General features: G+C 46.8%; 2 protein-coding genes across 5 annotated transcripts in view; one reads left to right on the top strand and one right to left on the bottom strand.

The window, feature by feature from the left end:
- Positions 1 to 20,830, bottom strand: part of ALG12 (ALG12 alpha-1,6-mannosyltransferase) — a 63,581-nt gene that overhangs the window by 2,768 nt on the left and 39,983 nt on the right. Inside the window, exons 10-11 of one of the 4 annotated variants that reach the window (XM_017945424.3) lie at positions 11,650 to 11,760; positions 7,921 to 8,028 (exon numbers count right to left, since the gene is read on the bottom strand). In XM_017945424.3, coding sequence (XP_017800913.1) covers positions 7,921 to 8,028; positions 11,650 to 11,760 — 219 coding nt within the window. Of the gene's footprint in view, positions 1 to 7,920; positions 8,029 to 8,852; positions 10,643 to 11,465; positions 11,761 to 20,830 lie in introns of those variants that run through there. The other 3 variants (XM_031656176.1, XM_021921708.2, XM_021921707.2) reach the window with 3 other exon arrangements.
- ZBED4 (zinc finger BED-type containing 4) overlaps positions 1 to 20,830 on the top strand; it is a 34,500-nt gene that overhangs the window by 7,305 nt on the left and 6,365 nt on the right. The gene's annotated exons all lie outside the window — the stretch shown is intronic.

Genomic DNA, 20,830 nt, shown 5'->3' with positions numbered 1-20,830 from the left:
AAAAGTTACCATGGGCTGTTGACACTGTGTGTGTCTGGTTTTTCTTGTTTGTTTTGAGACGGAGTCTCGCACTGGATTCAAGCGATTCTCCTGCCTCAGCCTCCTGAGTAGCTGGGACTACAGGCACCCGCCGCCACGCCTGGCTGATGTTTATATTTTTAGTAGAGATGGGGTTTCACCATGTTGGCCAGGCTGGCGTCGAGCTCTTGGCTGCAAATGATCTGCCAGCCTCAGCCTTCCAAAGTACTGGGATTACAGGTGTGAGCCACTTGAACCTAACCTGTTTGTTTTGAGACACCGTCTGGCTCTGTTGCCCAGGCTGGCGTGCAGTGGCCTGATCTTGGCTCCCCACAGCCTTGACCTCCGGCCTCAAGCGATTTTCCCACCACACCCTCCTGAGTAGCTGGAACTACAGGCACATGCCACCATGCTGGCTGATTTTTTCAGATTTTTTGTAGAGATGGGGTCTCACTATGTTGCCCAGGCTGGTCTTGAACTCTTGAGCTCAAAAGATTTACCTGCCTTGGCCTCCCAAAGTGCTGGGATTACAGGCGTGAGCCGCCGTGGCTGGCCCCTGCGTGTCTGGTTTTTCTGCTGAGCACATGTATGAATGTGTGGGTCCTGTTGATGGACTCTGGTCCTTTGCCGTCAGATGCTGCTGTGACTGACGTTGCCGTGTGTTGCATTGTGTCTGGTGAGGGCTGTCTTCAGGTCTGTTCCTAGTGTGCGGTTGCTGGGTAGGAGGATACGTGTAGTTTTGGTGAGTGCTGCCAGATTCTCCCGCACAGGCCTGCGCCCCGTCAGCACTGGGGGAGACGCCAGATTCCCCCGCACAGGCCTGCGCCCCGTCAGCACTGGGGGAGACGCCAGATTCCCCCGCACAGGCCTGCGCCCCGTCAGCACTGGGGGAGATGGCCTGACCCACAGAGGGCGTTACTAAGCATTTGGATTTTTGCCAGGATGATAGGGTGAGAAGGGGTATCTTGAACTGGTTTTCATTTAATTTGCTTCAATCTGAATGTGAAAAATGAAAAAAATGTGCTTTACTAAATTGGATGTAGCACGGAGCGCTTGAGATCATTGAATGCACGTGGCTCATTTTGTTAGTAAGTCCCTGAGGGCGGTTGGCCCTGTGCATAGGACCTGTATGCAGCGGCCCGGATGCTTCTGCTGCAAAATCACTTGGAAGGTGGTTTCTCTTCTTTATTTTTTGTACAGCGGAGGCCTTGCTTTTTCGCTGGGACTGGACTTGAGCTCCTGTGCTCAAGCAATCCTCTCACCTTGGCCTCCAGGTAGCTGGGACTACGGGCGTGAGCCACTGCACCCAGCCTGGTATAGCTTTATAAGTGTGTTTTTAAACCTTTTTTATTTTAAAGTGTGGCACAGATACAGAAACAGAAATGGAATAAAATCAACGTCCAGCGTAATGTGATGAGATGAACACAGTTGTAACTGATGCTTGGGTCAAGAGGTGCTTGCCAACTTCCAGAGCCCCTGTGCGTATCGCCCCAGCCCCTCCCTCCCAGCAGAGGCTGCCTCGATCTTACTGTTACAGCAGCTACTTCCTTATTCTTTGTTGTTTTGACTGAATTGAGTACCTCTAAATATTAGTTAAGTTTTTCCTTTTTTTTTTTAGACTGAGTCTCGCTCTATTGCCCAGTCTGGAGTGCAGTGTTGCAATCTTGGCTCAGTGGAACCCCTGCCTCTCGGGTTCAAGCAGTTCTCCTGCCTCAGTCTCCTGAGTAGCTGGGATTACAGGTGCCCGCCACCATACCTGGCTAATTTTTGTGGTTTTAGTAGAGATGGGGTTTCACCTGCTGCCAGGCTGGTCTCGAACTCCTGACCTCAGGTAATCCACCCGTCTTGACCTCCCAAAATGCTGGGATTACAGGTGTGAGCCACCGCGCCCAGCTGACCTTTCAGTCTGAATCTACAGGTTACGTTATCCACCCCACCTCCCGTGGAAGTATTTTCGGAGGTAACTTGGTGGTTGGACTAGATTTTGCTGGCTGCATTCTTCTGGAGAGGCCCAGTGTGTTCCTCTATCCTTTGGTTTCCCGTAGATTGTGGTTGGTTTTGAGGCAGGGTCTCGCCTCATGGCCCAGAATTCGGTGCAGTGGCACTCCTGGGCTCAAGTGGTTTTCCCACCTCAGCCTCCCTGATAACCGGGACCGCAGGCGCACATCACCATCCCCAGCTAAGTTTTATACAATTTTTTGTAGGCCGGGTGCGGTGGCTTATGCCTGTAATCCCAACACTTTGGGAGGCTGAGGCGGGCAGATCACGAGGTCAAGAGATTGAGACCATCCTGGCCAACATGGTGAAACCACGCCTCTACTAAAAACACAAAAATTAGCTGGGCGTGGTGGTGGGTGCCTGTAATCCCAGCTACTTGGGAGTCTGAGGCAGGAGAATCGCTTGAACCCAGGAGGCGGAGGTTGCAGTGAGCTGAGATCGCGCCACTTCACTCCAGTCTGGGGACAGACCAAGACTCCGTCTCAAAAGAAAAAAAAAAAATGTGTGATGTTCTGGCTGAGTTATTGCTTCTTTATGTAGTAGATGAACTAGTAAAGAGAAATCTTTTCTTATCCATACTCTCTGGTGTTATAGTTCATGGAGAAAACTGAAGATAAATGCCTGATTCTTTTTTTAAATTCATCAGTTTTCACAATGATGAATCATTTTCCTATCAGTCTCCAGAGGTGACCAGTTAGGGATTTGATGTTGGTATTGATGAACTAATGGATTTAAACATATTTGGGGTGTTAAATTCTGTCCTCTTTGGACACTGGGAGCCTTTACAAGCTGGCTCCTGGATCCTTTTGACATCATCCCTGAACTCTCTCAGAGGTTTCTGGCTGTTTGGTGTGTTCTACGCTTGTCTTGTAGTTTTCCTGCTCCAGACCCAAAATAAGCCATTTCTTCAGCTTTGGTTTCTTTTAATGGCTTGGCAGTGATGTTTCCAAACCACGGTCTGCATGTGACAATGTGACAGGTGCTTACTGCTGTCGGATTGGCTGCTGGTTCTAGGCCTCTGCTGGAGCGTGTGGCTGCTTTCTGACAGCAGGGCGTTCGCTTGGCCGCGCTTTAGTCTTACGTCTCCGTCCTCTTTTTCCACTGAGAGTCTTGGTCTCAAGGACAGTGGAGATGAGAGAATTGGAATATTGCATCATGTCTCATCTGTTTTATCTCTTGCTACAAACATCACAGTCTCAACAATGGCAGTACAGCTGCCACCTATATCCTTACCGAAAACAGTGAAGGTGGTTTTTGCCTCAGTCTTCCCATTCTTTTTTTTTTTTTTTTTGAGATGGAGTCTTGCTCTGTCACCCAGGCTGGAATGCAGTGGCGCAACCTCGGCTCACTGCAAGCTCCGCCCCTTGGGTTCACGCCGTTCTCCTGCCCCAGCCTCCCGAGTAGCTGGGACTACAGGCGCCGCCACTGGGACTACAGGCGCCGCCACCACGCCTGGCTAATTTTTTTTATTTTTAGTAGAGACAGGGTTTCACTGTGGTCTCGATCTCCTGACCTTGTGATCCGCCTGCCTCGGCCTCCCGAAGTGCTGGGATTACAGGCGTGAGCCACCGCGCCCGGCCAGTCTTCCCATTCTGTGTAGTTACGCACTGTCTCAGCTGCAGAGCATGCAGCCATTACGTGCTACGATGCCCCACAGCTCAGGACACGGCCACGTCTGATAACCCATCAAAGTCGAAAATGCACTTAATACCTGTCTGGAGCCTGGGCATGGTGGCTCACGCCTATAGTCCCAGCACTTTGGGAGGTTGAGGTGGGAGGATCACATGAGCCTGGGAGTTTGAGACCAGCCTCGGCAACAGAGTGAGACCCCCTCTCTACAAAAAATGTTTAAAAATGTTAGCCAGGCGTGGTGACACTCAGGTATAGTTCCAACTATTCAGGAGACTGAGGCGGGAGGATCGCTTGGGCCCAGGAGATTGAGGCTACAGTGAGCTGAGATTGTGTGCTGCACTCCAGCCTGAGTGTCAGAGTGAGACCCTGTCTCAAAAAACAAACAAACAAACAAACCCTGATTAAACCATCGTGGAGCTGAAAAATTGCGAGTCAAACCATCATTAAGTTCAGATGCTCCTTGACTGACCGTGGGGTTCTATCCCAGCAAAGCCCCCGTAAAGTCAGAAACCGCGGAGTCCAGCTATGGTGCTGTGTTTCTCCCCCCAAACCCTTGTTCAGTCCTAGCTCTGCAAGTGACGGCAGCCCTGGTCTCACTAAGGGCAGGGGTGTGATCTGAGAAATGTGTTACTCAGCGACGTTGTGTTGTGTGAACCTCATAGAGTGCACGTACGTGCACAAACCCAGATGGTATAGCCTGTCACTCCGAGGCTGCAAATCTGCACAGCAGTTACTGCACTGAACCCTGTAGGCATTTGTAACACCATGGTAAGCATTTGTCCAAACAGAAAAGGCACAGTAAACAGACGGTGTTCTTACCTTGCGTAGCCACCGTGGGGTGTGCTGCTCTTTGCTGATCGAGGCGTTGCTGTGCAGCGCGTGACTGTGTGTTAAATGCTCACACTGGGGCTGGGCGTGGTGGCTCACACCTCTAATCCCAGCACGGAGGGAGGCCAAGGACCAAGGCGGGTGGGTCACCCAAGCTCAGGAGTTGGAGACTAGCCTGGCCAATGTGGTGAAACCCCGTCTCTATTAAAATACAAAAAAAAAAAAACCCCCGTCTATTAAAATATAGGCGTGGTGGCAGGCGCCTGTAATCCCAGCTACTCAGGAGGCTGAGGCAGGAGAATCGCTTGAACCTGGGAGGTGGAGGCTGCAGTGAGCAGAGATCGCGCCACTCACTCCAGCCTGGGCAACTGAGTGAGACTCTGTCTCCAAAAATAAAAATAAATTCTCACACTGGGTCCTCGTGTTCCTGTTGTCTTTGGTTGAGGTTTGCTCTCCAGTAGATTTCTCAGGGGGGACTCATGGAACAAGATTTCCCAGCTTCCTGCATCTTGAAATCTTTTTTTCTGCATTCATTGTGCTCGAAGGCCAGTTTGGCTTCGTATAAAATCCTTGATTCACATTTTCTTCCCCGCACCCCGCCCTTTTTTTTTGTTGTTGTTCTTAAATTTTTGTAGAGCTGTAGGTCTCACTATATTGCCTAGGCTGGTCTCAAACTCCCAGCTTCAAGCAGCCCTCTTGCCTCTACCTCCCAATGCTGGGATTATAGGCGTGGGCCACTGTGCCTGGCTAGTTCACTTTTATCTTGAATATCTTTTTTTTTTTTTTTTTGAGATGGAGTCTCACTCTGTTGCCCAGGCTGGAGTACAGTGGCGCGATCCTGGCTCACTGCAAGCTCCACCTGCCGGGTTTACGCCATTCTCCTTTCTCAGTCTCCCAAGCAGCTGGGACTACAGGCGCCCACCACCACGCCTGGCTAATTTTTTTTTTTTTTGATTTTTTTGAGACGGAGTCTCACGCTGTCGCCCAGGTTGGAGTGCAGTGGCGCGATCTCGGCTCACTGCAAGCTCCAACTCCTGGGTTCACGCCATTCTCCTGCCTCAGCCTCCTGAGTAGCTGGGACTACAGGCGCCCGCCACCGCGCCCGGCTAATTTTTTTGTATTTTTAGTAGAGACGGGGTTTCACCGTGTTAGCCAGGATAGTCTTGATCTCCTGACCTTGTGGTCTGCCTGCCTCGGCCTCCCAAAGTGCTGGGAGGCGCCTGGCCCCTTAAATATCTTAAATATGTTATTCTATGGTCTTCTAGAATAAAGCATTGCTGTCAAAATCATGACAGTTTTTTCTTTCCAAGTGACTTTGTACTTTGCCTGAGAGCCCAAAGGATTTCTTTTAAGTCTAGTAATTTTGTTAGAAAATAAATTAGTGTTATTAGTTGAGGATGGATTTTGTCAGTCCCTTTCACTGTGTGGCTTGACAATTTCTAATTCAGGAAAGGTTTTTAAGTGTTTAGTATTCTGTTCTCTTGCCCTGTCCCCTCCTGTTTCTGGGGTGGCTGTTCTGATTGTACATATGTTGGATCTTCTTTACCTGTCTTTTAAATTGGTCCGTTTCTCTTGAGTCTTTTTTAATCCCCTCATTTCTGTTTCATTAAAAAAATTGTGTTTCGCCTTCATTTATCTTAGGTTGTCATCTGTGGAGTTTGTTCTCATGTTTCTTCTTTTTTAGGTCTTCATTCTTGAAGTCATATTTTACTTTTATTTTTAATGTTTTTGTGGGACCTATAATCTCACATCAGAATTTTTCTATCCTGATTTATGTTGTTTCTTTATATCATTTTCTTAATTTCTTTAGTGTCTTTGTAATAGGAGGTTACTGTTTTCATTTAATTTGAGGTCACATTTTTCTGTGAGCATATTTCATTATCTGCAGTGATGTTTTTCTGCTCTTTATTTTTCTCATACCCTTCTGTGAGATTTGACAGAATTCTTTTCTGTTGCCTATTATATTAGTTTTCTAGTGCTGCTTTAACAAATTACCACAAACCAAGTGGCTTCACACAAATGGAAATTAGGAGTCTGAAATCTGAGCTGGGTCTCACTGGGCTAAATGAAGATGCTGGCCTGCTGCCCAATGCTGCTCTCAGGGCAAATGCACGTTCTTACCTCTTGTGCCTGCAGGAGGTCACCTGTGTTCCTTGGCTTGCATCAGTTTGGTTTGCTGTTTTTTTCTAGTGTTTTGTTTTAGGTGAGTACTTTATTGACTGGAGGTCATCTTTTCTAACAGGTATGTAGAGCTTTCAGTTTCTTGCAACCACCACTTTAGCTGCATCTCATGCATTTGGTGGGTTGTATTTTTATTGTCATTCAGTTGAAAATATTTTCCAGTTTCCCTCACAGTTTCTTTTTCACCCATGAGTTATTTAGAATTGTATTTCATTTCCAAATAATTGCTTATTTCCCAGATTCCTTTCTTTTGCTTTATAATTTAACTCCATTGTGTTTAGAGGACTTGTATAGTTTCAGTCCTTTTGAAATGCCCAACGCGTACGTTACGGGCTGGCCTGTGGTCTGTACTGGGGGATATTCCCCGGGCCCCTGAAGAAGCGTGTGTGCCGGCGGCTGTGGGGGCAACACTCCAGCGGGTCTGCTGGGTCAGCTGGCTGATGGTGTTGCTCAAGTCTTCTCTGTTCTTGCTGACTTTCTGTCTAGTTCTGGGTGGCCTGGTAGGCCCAGCAGCTTCTCTTTGTGCGAATTTTTGCCCTGGAAAGAAGTGTCGGCTGTTTTGTTTAGCCCCAGATTGGACTTCGGACCCTGACCCTCCTCTGCTTCGCAGATGTGCGGAAAGTCACCCACTTGAGCAGCTTGGTTCTGTGGGCCGCCCAGTGGTACCTGTCGGCTACTTGGGGATTATCGGTGTATCACACGCTTGGTGACATCTTTCTTTTCCAGCTGAACAGAAGCATCTAGGCCTTGGAATACTGATTATGAGGGCTTCTATCCTGATCTACCCATCATCAATTAAAAATATCCTCAGTTGAAAATGCATTGAACACACCTAATCTGCCAAACATCATAGCTTCGTCTAGCCTCCCTTAAATGTGCTCAGACACTTGTATTAGCCCAGAGTTGGACAGAATCACCTGACATAAAGCATGTTTTGTAATAAAGTGTTGAATATCTCATGCAAGAGTGTCACACTGTATGTTGCTACCCTTAAATATGCTTAGAACACGTACATCAACCCAGATTTGGGCAGAATCACCTGACACAAAGCCTGTTTTGTAATAAAGTGTTGAATATCTCATGCAAGAGTGTCACACCATATGTTGCTAGCCTAGGAAAAGATCAACATTCAGAATTCAAAGTACAGTTTGTGCTGAATGCCAGTAGCTTCCATACCATCGTAAAGTTGCAGATTCATAGGTTGAACCATCATTAAGTCAGGGACCCACTTACCCATATTCATGGTTTGTCCCTTCCACTTACATTTGGTGGTTAACGGAAATACCGTGTCCATCTTTGTTGTTGTTGATAACATCAGAGGATTGTGGTTTCACTGTTCTAGTTTTCCTTTTATTGAGAGATTTGGAGAAACTAAAAAATAAAATACAGGTGGTGTTACAAGCAAACAAATGAACTTACTATATTTCAAATGAATAAGTACACTTAAGGAAGAAAGCTGGCCGAGGCAGGTGGATCACCCAAGATGAGGAGTTCAAGACCATTCTGGGCGACGTGGTGAAACCCCATCTCTACAAAAAATGCAAAAAATTAACTGGGTGGTGGCACACACCTGTCGTCCCAGCTACTCAGGAGGCTGAGGTGGGAGGATTACTTGAGTTCATGAGGCAGAGGTTGCAGTGAGCCAAGATTGTGCCACTGCACTCCAGCCTGGGCACCAGAGCGAGACTGTGTCCTCCAACAAAAAAGAAAAATGAAAAGAAAACTGACCCAAGAAACTCCTGGACACGATAAACCTTCAAGTATAAAGATAAAAATTATAAACAAATTGTAATCTCCAGCTAGAAGGCTTGTGTTCTTGGTGGCATGGGTTAATTCTGCAGCGACTTCGTGCACGTGTTGTAGGGTTAAGCAAATGAGGAAATCTGCTGGGAAAGTGGGAGCCCAGCCTCCCAGAGGTGGACTGAAATGTCACAGATGCAGGCCGGGCGCGGTGACTCACACCTGTAATCCCAGCACTTTGGGAGGCCAAGGCGAGGGGATCACCTGAGGTTAGGAGTTCGAGACCAGCCTGACTGACATGGAGAAACCCTGTCTCTACTAAAAATACAAAAAAAAAAAAAAAACCCCAACCCAGGTGTGGTGGTGTATGCCTGTAATCCCAGCTACTCGGGAAGCTGAGGCAGGAGAATCACTTGAACCCAGAAGGTGGAGGTTGGGGTGAGCCAAGATCGTGCCCCTGCACTCCAGCCTGGACAACAAGAGTGCAACTGTCTCAAAAAAGAAAAAGAAAAGAGGAAAAATCACGGTTGTGGAAAGGGGGAGGCTCGGTCTCGTGATCTCAGGGCAGAGTTGGCGGCATCAGTGTGAACTTGTGGGTTTGATTCACATACATGTGTGCATGTCGGTGTTTCCGGGTTCTCCCGCTTCTACTGGAAGGGCTGAAAGGCAGAGGCACCCGTAACAGTACACGGCTGCCTGCCTCGGACCCGCGTGGCGGTTATCCGCCTCGGGCCTTTTTGGCAGCGCTCTTCCTCCAGACAAGATTATTTCATCTCTGCTGGAGAACACTCTTGTGTGGCCTTTAATGTGGGTCACTTGGAGACACGGCCTGTGTGTGGTTTATCTGACGGTGTTTTTAGTTCCTGTTTATTCCTCAGGGGATATTTGTGCTGCTTACTGAATTCTGGTTTGGTTCTCATTTTTCACAGCTTTGAAGATGTCGTTCCTTTGTTTCCTGGTTTACGTTGTTTCTCTTGAAAAGTAAGCAGTGTATGTAATTGGTTTTTTTCTTAAAATAGCTCTCATGGAAATAATCTGATAATCATAAATGTGGAAAGAGTAGCATAACAAACCCTGTGCACGCATCCCCGGCTTCAGAAGTTACCAGTTCACAGCCATTCCCATTTCATCTGTGTCCTCCACTCCCTTCTTAAAAAAATGTATTTTTAAAAATAATTTCAACTTTGGTTTTAGATTCATCAGGCACATGTGCAGGTTCACGACATGGTGTATTGCGTGACGCTAAGTTTGGGATAAGAATGATCCTATCACCCAGATGGTGAGCGTGGGACTCAATAGGTTGTTTTTCAGCCTTGCCCCTCCTCCCTGCTCCCTCGCTCCTCACTCTCAGTCCCAGCGCCTGTGGTTCTCGTCTTTATGTCCCTGTGTACCATGTGCTTAGCTCCCACTGATGGGTGAGAACATGTGGTATCTGGTTTTCTGTTTCTGTGTTCGTTCACTTAGGACGATGGTCGCCGGCTGCATGCGTGTTGCTGCAAGGGACGTTATTTTGTTCTTTTCTGTGGCTGTATAATACTCCATGGCGTGGATATACCGCATTTTCCTTATCCAGTCCACCACTGCCAGGCCCGTAGGTTGATTCCATGTCTTTGCTATTGTAAATAGTGCCGTGATGAACCTACATGTGTACGTGGGGTTTTTTTGTAGAATGATTTATTTCTTTGGGTACACACCTGGTAGTGGCATCACTGGGTCAGATGGTAGCTCTGTTCTTAGTTCTTCGAGAAAACTCCACACTGCTCTCCGCAGTGGCTGAACTCATGGGCATCCCTGCCAGCAGTGCTTGAGTTTCCCTTTTCTCTGTAGCCTCTCCAGCATCTGTTATTTTTTTCTTTTTTAAATGACAGCCATTGTGACAGGTGTGAGATGGTATCTTGTTGTGGTTTTGATTTGCACTTCTCTGATGACTGTTGATGTCGAGCCTTTTTTCACGTCTGTTGGCCACTTTTATGTCTCCTTTTGAGAAGAATCTGTTCATGTCCTTTGCTCGCTTTTTAATGGGGTTATTTTATTTCTTGTTAAGCTTCTTATAGATTGTGAATTTCAGACCTTTGTCAGATGCATAGTTTGTAGATATCTTCTCTTATTCAGTGGGTTTTCTGTTTATTCTGTCCATAGTCTCCTTTGCCGTGATAGGTTCAGCTGTGCAGAGGCTCTTTAGTTAGCTCCCGCTTGTCAATTTTTATTTCTGTTACAATGCACTCAATTATTTGGAAGCAAATACCTGAAATCATAATTCACGTAGCTACATTTCAGTAAGTATTTTTAAAAGATAGATTTTTTTTTTTTTTGAGACGGAGTCTCACTCTGTCATCCAGGCTGGAGTGCAGTGGTGCAAGCTTGGCTGACTGCAACCTCCACCTCTAGGGTCCAAGCAATTCTCCTGCCTCAGCCTCTCAAGCAGCTGGGATTACAGGTGTGCGCCACCATGCCTGGCATGCATATATATATATATATATATATATATATATTTTTTTTTTTTTTAGTAGAGATGGGGTTTCACCATGGTGGCCAGGAGGCTGGTCTCAAGCTCCTGGGCTCAAATAATCCATCTGCCTCAGCCTCCCAAAGTGCTAGGACTACAGGCGTGAGTCACCGTGCCTGGCTTAGAATTCTTTTATGTTCATCAGCACTTTGGGAGGCCAAGGCATGATCCAGGCGGATCATGAGGTCAGGAGATCGAGACCATCCTGGCTAACATGGTGAAACCCCATCTTTACTAAAAATACCAAAAATTAGCTGGGTATGGTGGCGGGCGCCTGTAGTCCCAGCTACTTGGAAGCTGAGGCAGGAGAATGGCATGAACCTGGGAGGTGGCGCTTGCAGTGAGGCAAGATTGCACCACTGCACTCCAGCCTGGGCGACAGAGCAAGACTCCATCTCAAAAAAAAAAAAGTATATAGTTGGCTGGGCATGGTGGCTCACGCCTGTAATCCTAGCACTTTGGGAGGCCACGGCAGGTGGATCATGAGTTCAGGAGATCAAGACCATCCTGGCTAACACGGTGAAACCCCGTTTCTACTAAAAATACAAAAATTAGCCAGGCATGGTGGTGTGCACCTGTAGTCTCAGCTACTCGGGAGGCTGAGGCAGCAGAATTGCTTGAACTTGGGAGGTGGAGGTTGCAGTAGAGCGAGGCGCGGTGATAGGAGGTGTGCTGCATCGGGTCTTCCCACCTCCTCACCCCCACCCTGCAGCCCCAAGAAAGGCTCAGAGAGAGTCAAGACCAACCTAGAATGAGATGTCTGTTTTGAAGAGAGAACGGCTGGGTTCTTTTCGACTCGCAGAGGTGCACGGCCCACCTTGTAGGTTGGAGCAGGGAGCGTGGAGGACAAGGTCATCCTGGAATGAGAAAATAAGGGCTGGTGAATGGGGCAGCACTGCTGCCAGCGAGGAGAGGTGCCTGAAATCAGAAAGGACATCCCGGGGGAGCTGGCCCGTGCCGAGAGCAAGAATGAGCTTGAGTCCTGTGACCCTCTGAACTCTCTTACTGTTTAGCTCTAGTACTGTTTTGTGGAGGCCTTATAACCTTTACGGCATCGATGGCCCTGTCGTCTGCCCATCAAGGCAGTTGTGATTTTCTCTGACAGCCGCCTCCTGCCTGGGCAGGCTCCCATCCAGTGCGGGGTGGAATATGCTGAGGGAAGCGCTCACTCTTTCCCCGTGAGGATGGTGGGAGCCGCACTGTTTTCTGGACGCCTCTTAGAAGGCTGAAGACGTTTCCTTCTATTCCTGGTTTGCTCAGAGTTTTTGCTGTGAATAGAGGTGGAAGTGCTGGCAAATATTTTTCTATGTCGAATGACATGACCATATGGTTTTCCTCCTTTCACTAATGTATTGTTTTAATTTTCTTTTTTTTTTTCCCTGAGATGGAGTCTTGCTCTGTCGCCCAGGCTGGAGTACAGTGGTGCGATCTCGGCTCACTGTAACCTCTGCCTCCCGGGTTCAAGCAATTCTCTGCCTCAGCCTCCCAAGTAGCTGGGACCACAGGTGCCCACCACAATTTTTGTATTTTTAGTAGAGACGGGATTTCACCATTTTGGCCAGGATGGTCTCGATCTCCTGACCTCGTGATCCAGCTGCCTAGGCATGAACCACCACGCCCAGCCTTTTTTTTTTTTTTGAGACAGAGTCTCACTCTGTCGCCAGGCTGGAGGGCAATGGCTGGATCTCAGCTCACTGCACCCTCCACCTCCCAGGTTCAAGCGATTCTCCTGCCTCAGTCTCCTGAGTTGCTGGGAAAACAGGCGTGCGCCACCGTGCCCAGTTCATTTTTGTATTTTTAGTAGAGATGGGGTTTCACCATGTTGGCCAGGCTGGTCTTGAACGCCGGACCTCAGGACATCTGCCCGCCTCGGCCTCCCAAAGTGCTGGGATTACAGGTGTGAGCCACCGCGCCCGGCCTGTTTTAATTTTTTGATTATTAAACCCACCTTTTATTCCTGTGATAAATCATGACATATTATCTTTGATAAACAGTGCTTAATTTAATTTGTTACATTTTTGTTAAGGATTTTTTTTCTATGTTCATGGGGATATCAAGCTGTTTCTTTTATTGTAATGTCTGCTGGTTTTGGTATCAGTAATGCTGCTTATATAAAGAATTGGGAGATGTTTCTTCCTTTATTTTCTGGAAGAATTTGTATGTTTTCTTTCTTTAATGTTTGGTAGAATTCACCACTGAAGCCATCTGGGCCTGGAAGTTATAAGTTCAGTTTGTAAATAAAAGGCTAATCAGCTTATTCTTGAGTTTTTGTGGTTTTTGTCTTTCAGGTAATTTGTCCATTTCATCTGAGTCGCAGAATTTCTTTTCTTTTTTTGTTTTGGGACAGAGTCTTGCTCTCTCACCCAGGCTGGAGTGCAGTGGCGCCATCTTGGCTCACTGCAGCCTCCGCCTCCCAGGTTCCAGGGATTCTTCTGCCTCAGCCTTTCAGGTAGCTGGGATTACAGGTGCACCCCAGCTAATTTTTGTATTTTTAGTATAGACAGGGTTTCACCATGTTGGCGAGGCTCGTCTCGAACTTCACCATGTTGGCCAGGCTGGTCTCGATCCACCCACCTCGGCCTCCCAAAGTACTGTGATTACAGGCGTGAGCCACTGTGCCTGGCCTCCATACTGTTTTTTATAGTGGTTGTACTAGTTGACATTCCCACCAGCAGTGTAAAAGTTTTCCCCTTTCACTGCATCCACATCAACCTGGATGTGTTTTTTATTTGTTTGTGTCATCAATTCTTTCTTTTTTTCTTTTTTTTTTTTTGAGACAGATTTCACTCTTGTCTCCCAGGCTGGAGTGCAATGGCACAATCTCGGCCCACTGCAACCTCCGCCTCCCAGGTTGCAGGGATTCTCCTGCCTCAGCCTTTCAGGTAGGTGGGATTACAGGTGCACCCCAGCTAATTTTTGTATTTTTAGTATAGACAGGGTTTCACCATGTTGGCCAGGCTGGTCTCGAACTCCTGACCTCAGGTGATCTGCCCACCTCGGCCTCCCAAAGAGCTGGGATTACAGGCGTGAGCCACCATGCCCGGCTTGTCCATTTCATCTGAGTTGCAGAATTTATTTTTATAAAATTTTTTATATGTTTCCTTACTATCCTTTTATACCTGTAGGATCTGTAATGATACCCCCTCTCTTATTCCTAGTAGTGGTAAATTCTGTCTTCTCCATTTTTTCCCTAATCAATATTTGTAGAAGCTTACCCATTTTATTGCTCTTTCCCAAGAACCAGAGTTTGGTTTCATTGATTTTTTTTCTTTTTTTAAAATTTCATTGATTTCACATCTTTATTATTTTTTTCTTGCTGCTTACTGTGGGATTAAATTTGCTTTACTTTTGTGATTTTTTTTCTTTGATACTGTGCATAATGTGTTATTTATTTGAAAATATTTTGGGTTTTTTCAGATGTTATTCTATTGCTGAGTTTTTATTCAGTTCCCTTGTCAGAAACCGTTCTCTGATTTTGGTTCTTTTAAATGTATTGAGGTTTGCTTTATTGTCCAGAGAAGAGTCTGTCTTGGTGGAGTTTTTGTGTACACTTGTAAATAATGTGTATTCTGTTGTTGGTCTGCTCAATAAACGTCCATTAGGTTAACTTGGATAATAGTGTTGATTTGAATCTTCCTTGTCTTTACTGATTTTTATGTACTTGTTCAGTTACTTACTGAATAGTTCTGTGGAAATCTCCATCTGTGATGGTGACTTATCTTGTCTCCCTTTAGTTCTGTCAGCTTTGCTTCATGTGTTTTGAAGGTCTCTTTGCAGGTAGATGCCCCTTTGGGAGAATGCGCTCTGAATGAATTGACCCCCTTGTAATTTTGTGATGTTGTTTATTGTATTTAGTATGTTATTCTTGAATCTTTGCCCGGTGTTAATATCGCCACTCCAGCTTTCTCTCGGTTTGTATTAACGTGGTGTACCTTTTCCCATCCATTTGTTTTAAACTCTTCTCCTGTTTGCCCCGAGAACACTCACTGGGAGTGCTTGCAGCTGTAGCGTTTACCCCGAGATAAGTTTGCCACGAAATCTCTCGTTTTCCTGATGACTTCTGCGTTGCTCAAGTATGTCGACTTTGGAAACAAAAGGCCTCATTCTATTTACGGCATTCTGTTTTTAGTCGTGGTATTTCCATTTACAAAATATAGGGATTCTCAGTTGCTGAAAACGTCAAATCCCAGAAGACACGGCGTTCCCACGCGTGGTGTTAACATCATTCTCCGTTGCTGGCCAAAGATTCCTTTGATGAATCCAGTTTTTCCAAAATAGATGATTCTGATGATTCAGATGACTCTGATGTTAGTTCTGTTTAGAAATAATTCCAAGAAGAGTTTTTATGTTTTATTTTCACATTGAAAATCAGTCAGATTTACTTCAGCCTCAAAGAGTGTGTTTATGTAAAAGTAAATGAGCGCTGGCAGTGAGCTGCAATTTTTTTTCCTAAACGAGAGAAGGATTAAGCTATTTGTGTCTTTATGTTTAAAGCGTGTTTCTTGTAGGCAGCATATAGGAAGTCTTGCTTTTTTATTCAGTCTGACAATCCCTGTCTCTCTAAAAACACAGCTTTATTATTTATTTATTTATTTATTTATTTATTTATTTATTTTGAGACGGAGTCTCGCTCTGTCGCCCAGGCTGGAGTGCAGTGGCGCGATCTCAGCTCACTGCAACCTCCACCTCCCAGGCTCAAATGATTCTCCTGCCTCAGCCTCCCAAGTAGCTAGTATTACAGATATGTACCACCACGCCTGGCTAATTTTTGTATTTTTAGTAGAGACGGGGTTTCACCATGTTGGCCAGGCTGGTCTTGAACTCCTGACCTCATATGATCCCCACCCCGCCTTGGCCTCCCAAAGTGCTGGGATTACAGGTGTGAGCCACCGCTCCTGGCCTAAAAAACAGCTTTATTTGGATATAATTGATATACAATAAACCACACATATTTACAGTGCATAATCTGATAAATATATATCCATATCCATATATTATGCATAAACAGCTGCTGTGAATGTTATGCTTGCTCATCCATAAACCCATCCTGCATGCAGCATGGACACACGCAACCCTCCTGACTGTGTCTTGTGCCCCTCGGGGCCCCTCCTACCCCAATCACAGATCTGCCCGTTCGCCTTCCGCACTCTGCATGATTGTTTCCAGATTCATCCGTGTTGCATGTATCCATTCATTCTTTTGTTGTTGCTGCGTAATGATCCATTGTAGGGATATATCACAATTTGTCTTCTAGTTTTTAGATATTACATATAAAGCTGCTGTGAATTTTATATGTAAGTCTTCATACAGAGGCCGGGCGTGTTGGCTCATGCCTGTAATTCCAGCACTTTGGGAGGCCAAGATGGGCAGATCACCTGAGGTCAGGAATTCAAGACCATCCTGACCAACATGGTGAAACACTGTCTCTACTAAAAATACAAAAATTAGCGGGTGTGGTGACAGGCAGCTGTAATTCCAGCTACTCAGGAGGCTGACGCAGGAGAATCATTTGAACCCGGGAGGCGGAGGTTGCAGTGAGCCAACGCACCACTGCACTCCAGCCTGGGTGACAGAGTGAGCCTCTGTCTCAAAAGAAAAAAAAATTTCTTCATACAGAGATAGGTTTTCGTTTATCTAGGAGTAATAATAACTAGGGGTGGAACAGCTGGATTATGTGGTCAGTCTAATCACTGAAGAAGAGATTGGAGGAACGAATAGAGAATCCAGAAATAGATCCATACATATGCAAGCAACCAATTCTTAACAGAGTTACATGGGCACTTAATGGCGAAAGGATTGTCCTTTCAACAAATTGTGTTGGAACAGTTAGACATCCGTGTGCAAAAAAATGAACTTGAATCCCTCAAAGATCTAAATATAAAACTGTAAAACTTCTAAAAGACAACACAGAAGAAAATCTTTGAATTAGGCAAAGATTTCTTTGGGTACAAGCCCAACAGCACAATCCATAAAAAAATGAGTGAAGTGGACTTCATCAAAAGTAAAAACTTGTGCTCTTCAAAATACACTAGTAAGAGAATTAGAAGACGAGGTGGGTGGATCACCTGAGGTCAGGAGTTTGAGACCAGCCTGGCAAACATGCTGAAACCCTATCTCTACTAAAAATACAAAAATGGGCCGGGTGCGGTGGCTCACACCTGTAATCCCAGCACTTTGGGAGGCCGAGACAGGCGGATCACGAGGTCAGGAGATTGAGACCATCTTGGCTAACACGGTGAAACTCCGTCTCTACTAAAAATACAAAAAACCAGCCAGGCGTGGTGGCGGCGCCTGTAGTCCCAGCTACTCGCGAGGCTGTGGCAGGAGAATGGCGGGAACCCGGGAGGCGGAGCTTGCAGTGAGCCGAGATCACGCCACTGCACTCCAGCCTGGGCGACAGACCCCGCCTCAAAAAAAAAAAAAAAAAAAAAAATGGCTGTAAAATGAGCCCGGAGTGGGCTGGGCATGGTGGCTCACACCTGTAATCCCAGCACTTTGGGAGGCGGACAGATCACGAGGTCAAGAGATCGAGACCATCGTGGCCAACATTGTAAAACCCCATCTCTACTCTCTATAATACAAAAAAATTAGCTGAGCGGGTGGTGGGTGCCTGTAATCCCGTAGCCACTTGAAGCGCTGGAGGCAGAGAATCACTGGAACTCGGGAGGTGGAGGTTGGCGAGCGAGATTGTGCCACTGCACTCCAGCCTGGCCACAGAGGGAGACTCCATCTCAAAAAAAAACAAACGGAGCCAGTGATCTCTTGGCTCACTGCAGCCTCCACCCTGAGTTCGGGTGAGGATTCTCCTGCCTCAGCCTCCCAAGTACCTGGGATTACAGGGCACCCACCATCATGCCCAGCTATAGAGTTTTAGTAGAGACCACTACATACAGGCTGGTCTCAAACTCCTGAACTCAGTTGATCCTGCCTGCCCAGCCTCCCAAAGTGCTGGGATTACAGGCGCGGAGCCAGCAAACCCAGCCCACTTTTGTATTTTTTTTTTTGCAGAGACAGTGTTTTGACATATTGCCCAGGCACATACCACTATATCCGCTCTTACAATAGCTGTTTTAATGTCTTATGTCTGGGCCTGTTTCTATTGGTTGGTTTTTCTCCTGGTCAGTGTCTGGGCCTGTTTCTATTGGTTGGTTTTTCCTGGTCAGTGTCTGGGCCTGTTTCTATTGGTTGGTTTTTCTGCTGGTCAGTGTCTGGGCCTGTTTCTATTGGCTGGTTTTCTCCTGGTCAGTGTCTGGGGCCTGTTTCTATTGGTTGGTTTTTCTGCCTGGGCCTGTTTCATTGATTGGTTTTTCTTCTGGTCAGAGGTTGTGTTTCCCGGCCATTGCACATGTCTAGTTGGTTTTGCTTTGTCAGCCATCTTGGATTTTTACTTACTGGATGCAGGGTTTTGTTATATCCCTTAAATGCTGTTGAGACTTGTTTAGGTTGCAGTGAAGTTGGTCACAGACCATTTCCTCCTTGAGGCTTACGCTAGTTTCTGTTCAAGTGGCTCCTAAAAAGAGTGGCCGTTGTTGTGGAACCCCCAGCCCGTCCGGACCCTTCGGAGCCTGCTGTCGCCCACTCCGTGGTGGAAACGCCGGCTGTTCCTGCCTCCAGGGAGCCCTGAGCCCTTTTTCCCGGTTCTCTGAGGCGCCGGAATGCCGATGCAGATCAGTATTGAGCCAAAGACATCAGGATCCTCCGCGAGGTCCGCGGCCCCTCCTCCCCTCAAGGCTGGGCCGCGGCTCCAGACCGCTGGCTCACCGGAAAGCCCACTCCTCACCAGCCTGAAGGCAGGAGGCCCCTGGCCACAAGCGAGGCCCGGCGCCCTCTTCAGCTGCAGTTCCCAGGATCGGCCATTCCCGGTGCTTCTCTTTCCAGTGTCTGAAAACGCCGCTGCACGGGCGCTCTGGCTTATGAGTTGTCTGAGGTAAACCTGGTTTCTTTGTTGGTTTATGAGTTGTCTGAGGTAAACCTGGTTTCCTTTGTTTTATTCATCATGGCTAGAAGTGAAGTGACTGTGGAGTCCAGCTTTGTTCTTTTCCAAAATAATTTTATTTATTCTCACTCTTCGTGATTCCGCACAATTTTAGGACTTCTGTTTATCAGCTACTGCAAAAGCATTTGGGAATTTTGACTGGGACTATTATTACTGAATTTATAGGTCAATTTGGGAAGATACTGATATCAACATTGAGTTTTCTAACCATGAACTTGCATATTTTTCCATCTATTTAAGCCCTCCTTTTAATTTCTCTCGCAGTGTTTTGTGCTTTCAGTATACAGGTCTTGTACATATTTTAAAAATTCATCTCTTATTTCATGCTTTGGACATTATATGTGGAATTTTAAATGTTTCATTTTCTGGCCAGGCACGGTGGCTCACGCCAAACCCAACACTTGGGAGGCTGGAAGGGTGGGATCACTTGAGGTCAGGAGTTCAAGATCAGCTCGGTCAACATGGGGAAACCCCGCCTCTACTAAAAATACAAAAGGAATTATTAGTCGGGTGTCATGGCACACACACACGGGAGGTTGAGGCAGGAGAATCACCGAACCCAGGAAGCTTGAGGTCACGGTGAGCTGAGATTGTATGCTGCACACCGCAGCCTGGGCGACAGAGCGATCCATCTCAAACAAATTTTTTTTGTCATTTTCTAATTAATCTATAGAAATACAAAGGCTGTTGGCTGGGCTTAGGTGGCTCACGCCTGTAATCCCAGCACTTTGGGAGGCCGAGGTGGGCAGATCATGAGGTCAGGAGACGAGACCATCCTGGCTAACACCTGAAAACCCCGCCTCTACTAAAAATAAATTAGCCAGGCGCAGGTGGGCGCCTGTGTCCCAGCTACTTGGGAGTTTGAGGCAGGAGAATGGCGGGAACCTGGGAGGTGGAGCTTGCAGTGAGCCAAGATCGCGCCACTGCACTCCAGCCTGGGGGACACAGCGAGACTCTGTCTCAAAAAAAAAGACAGTTGCTGTTTTTTTTGAGACAGGATCTCACTGTTGGCCAGGCTGGAGTGCAGTGGCACAATCATAGCTCACCATAGCGTCAAATTTTGGGGTTGAAATCATCACGCCTCCTCAGTTTTCGAAGTAGCTGAGATACAGGCACACACCATTGCACCTGGCTAATTTTGTTTTGTTTGTAAAGACAGAATTTCACTATTACTCAGGCTAGTCTTCAAACTCCTGCCCTCAAGTGATCCTCCGACCTCAGCCTCCTGAGTTCCTGAGTAGCTTGGGACTACAGGCTCACCATACTCGGCTTTTTTTTTTTTTTTTTTTTTTTTGTAGAGAAGAGGGTCTTGTGTTTTTGCCCAGGCGGATCTCAAACTCGTGATTTCAAGCGATCTTCCCACCTCAGCCTCCCAAGTACTAGGGTTACAGGCATGAGCCACCATGCCTGGCCTGTGTTAATCTTTTATTTTTCTTTTCTATCTGGCTATACTTTGCAGAACTTATTATTGGGAACGCTTTTCAGAAAGAACCTGCATTTATTTCTGGTGGAAGCTAGCAGTTTTTATTAACCTTGGAACACTTTTTAGGGCGACCATACATCTTGCTTTGCCACAGATAGGTTTGGCTTAAGCCTGTTTCCCCAGCAGTATTATTATTTTTTCTTTTTTTTTGAGACGGAGTCTTGCTCAGTTGCCCAGGCTGGAGTGCAGTGGTGCGATCTCGGTTCACTACAAGCTCCGCCTCCCGGGTTCACGCCATTCTCCTGCCTCAGCCTCCTGAGCAGCTGGGACTACAGGCGCCCGCCGCCACACTCGGCTAACTTTTTGCATTTTTAGTAGAGACGGGGTTTCACTGTGTTAGCCAGGACGGTCTCAATCTCCTGACCTCATGATCCACCCACCTCGGCCTCCCAAAGTGCTGGGATTACAGGCATGAGCCACCGCGCCCGGCCCCCAGCAGTATTATTAA

The sequence above is a fragment of the Papio anubis genome, chromosome 16 (assembly GCF_008728515.1).
Source record: "Papio anubis isolate 15944 chromosome 16, Panubis1.0, whole genome shotgun sequence".
NCBI lineage: Eukaryota > Metazoa > Chordata > Mammalia > Primates > Cercopithecidae > Papio > Papio anubis.
Note: the sequence above shows the minus strand (reverse complement) of the source record. Positions and strands in the feature narration are given on the sequence as shown.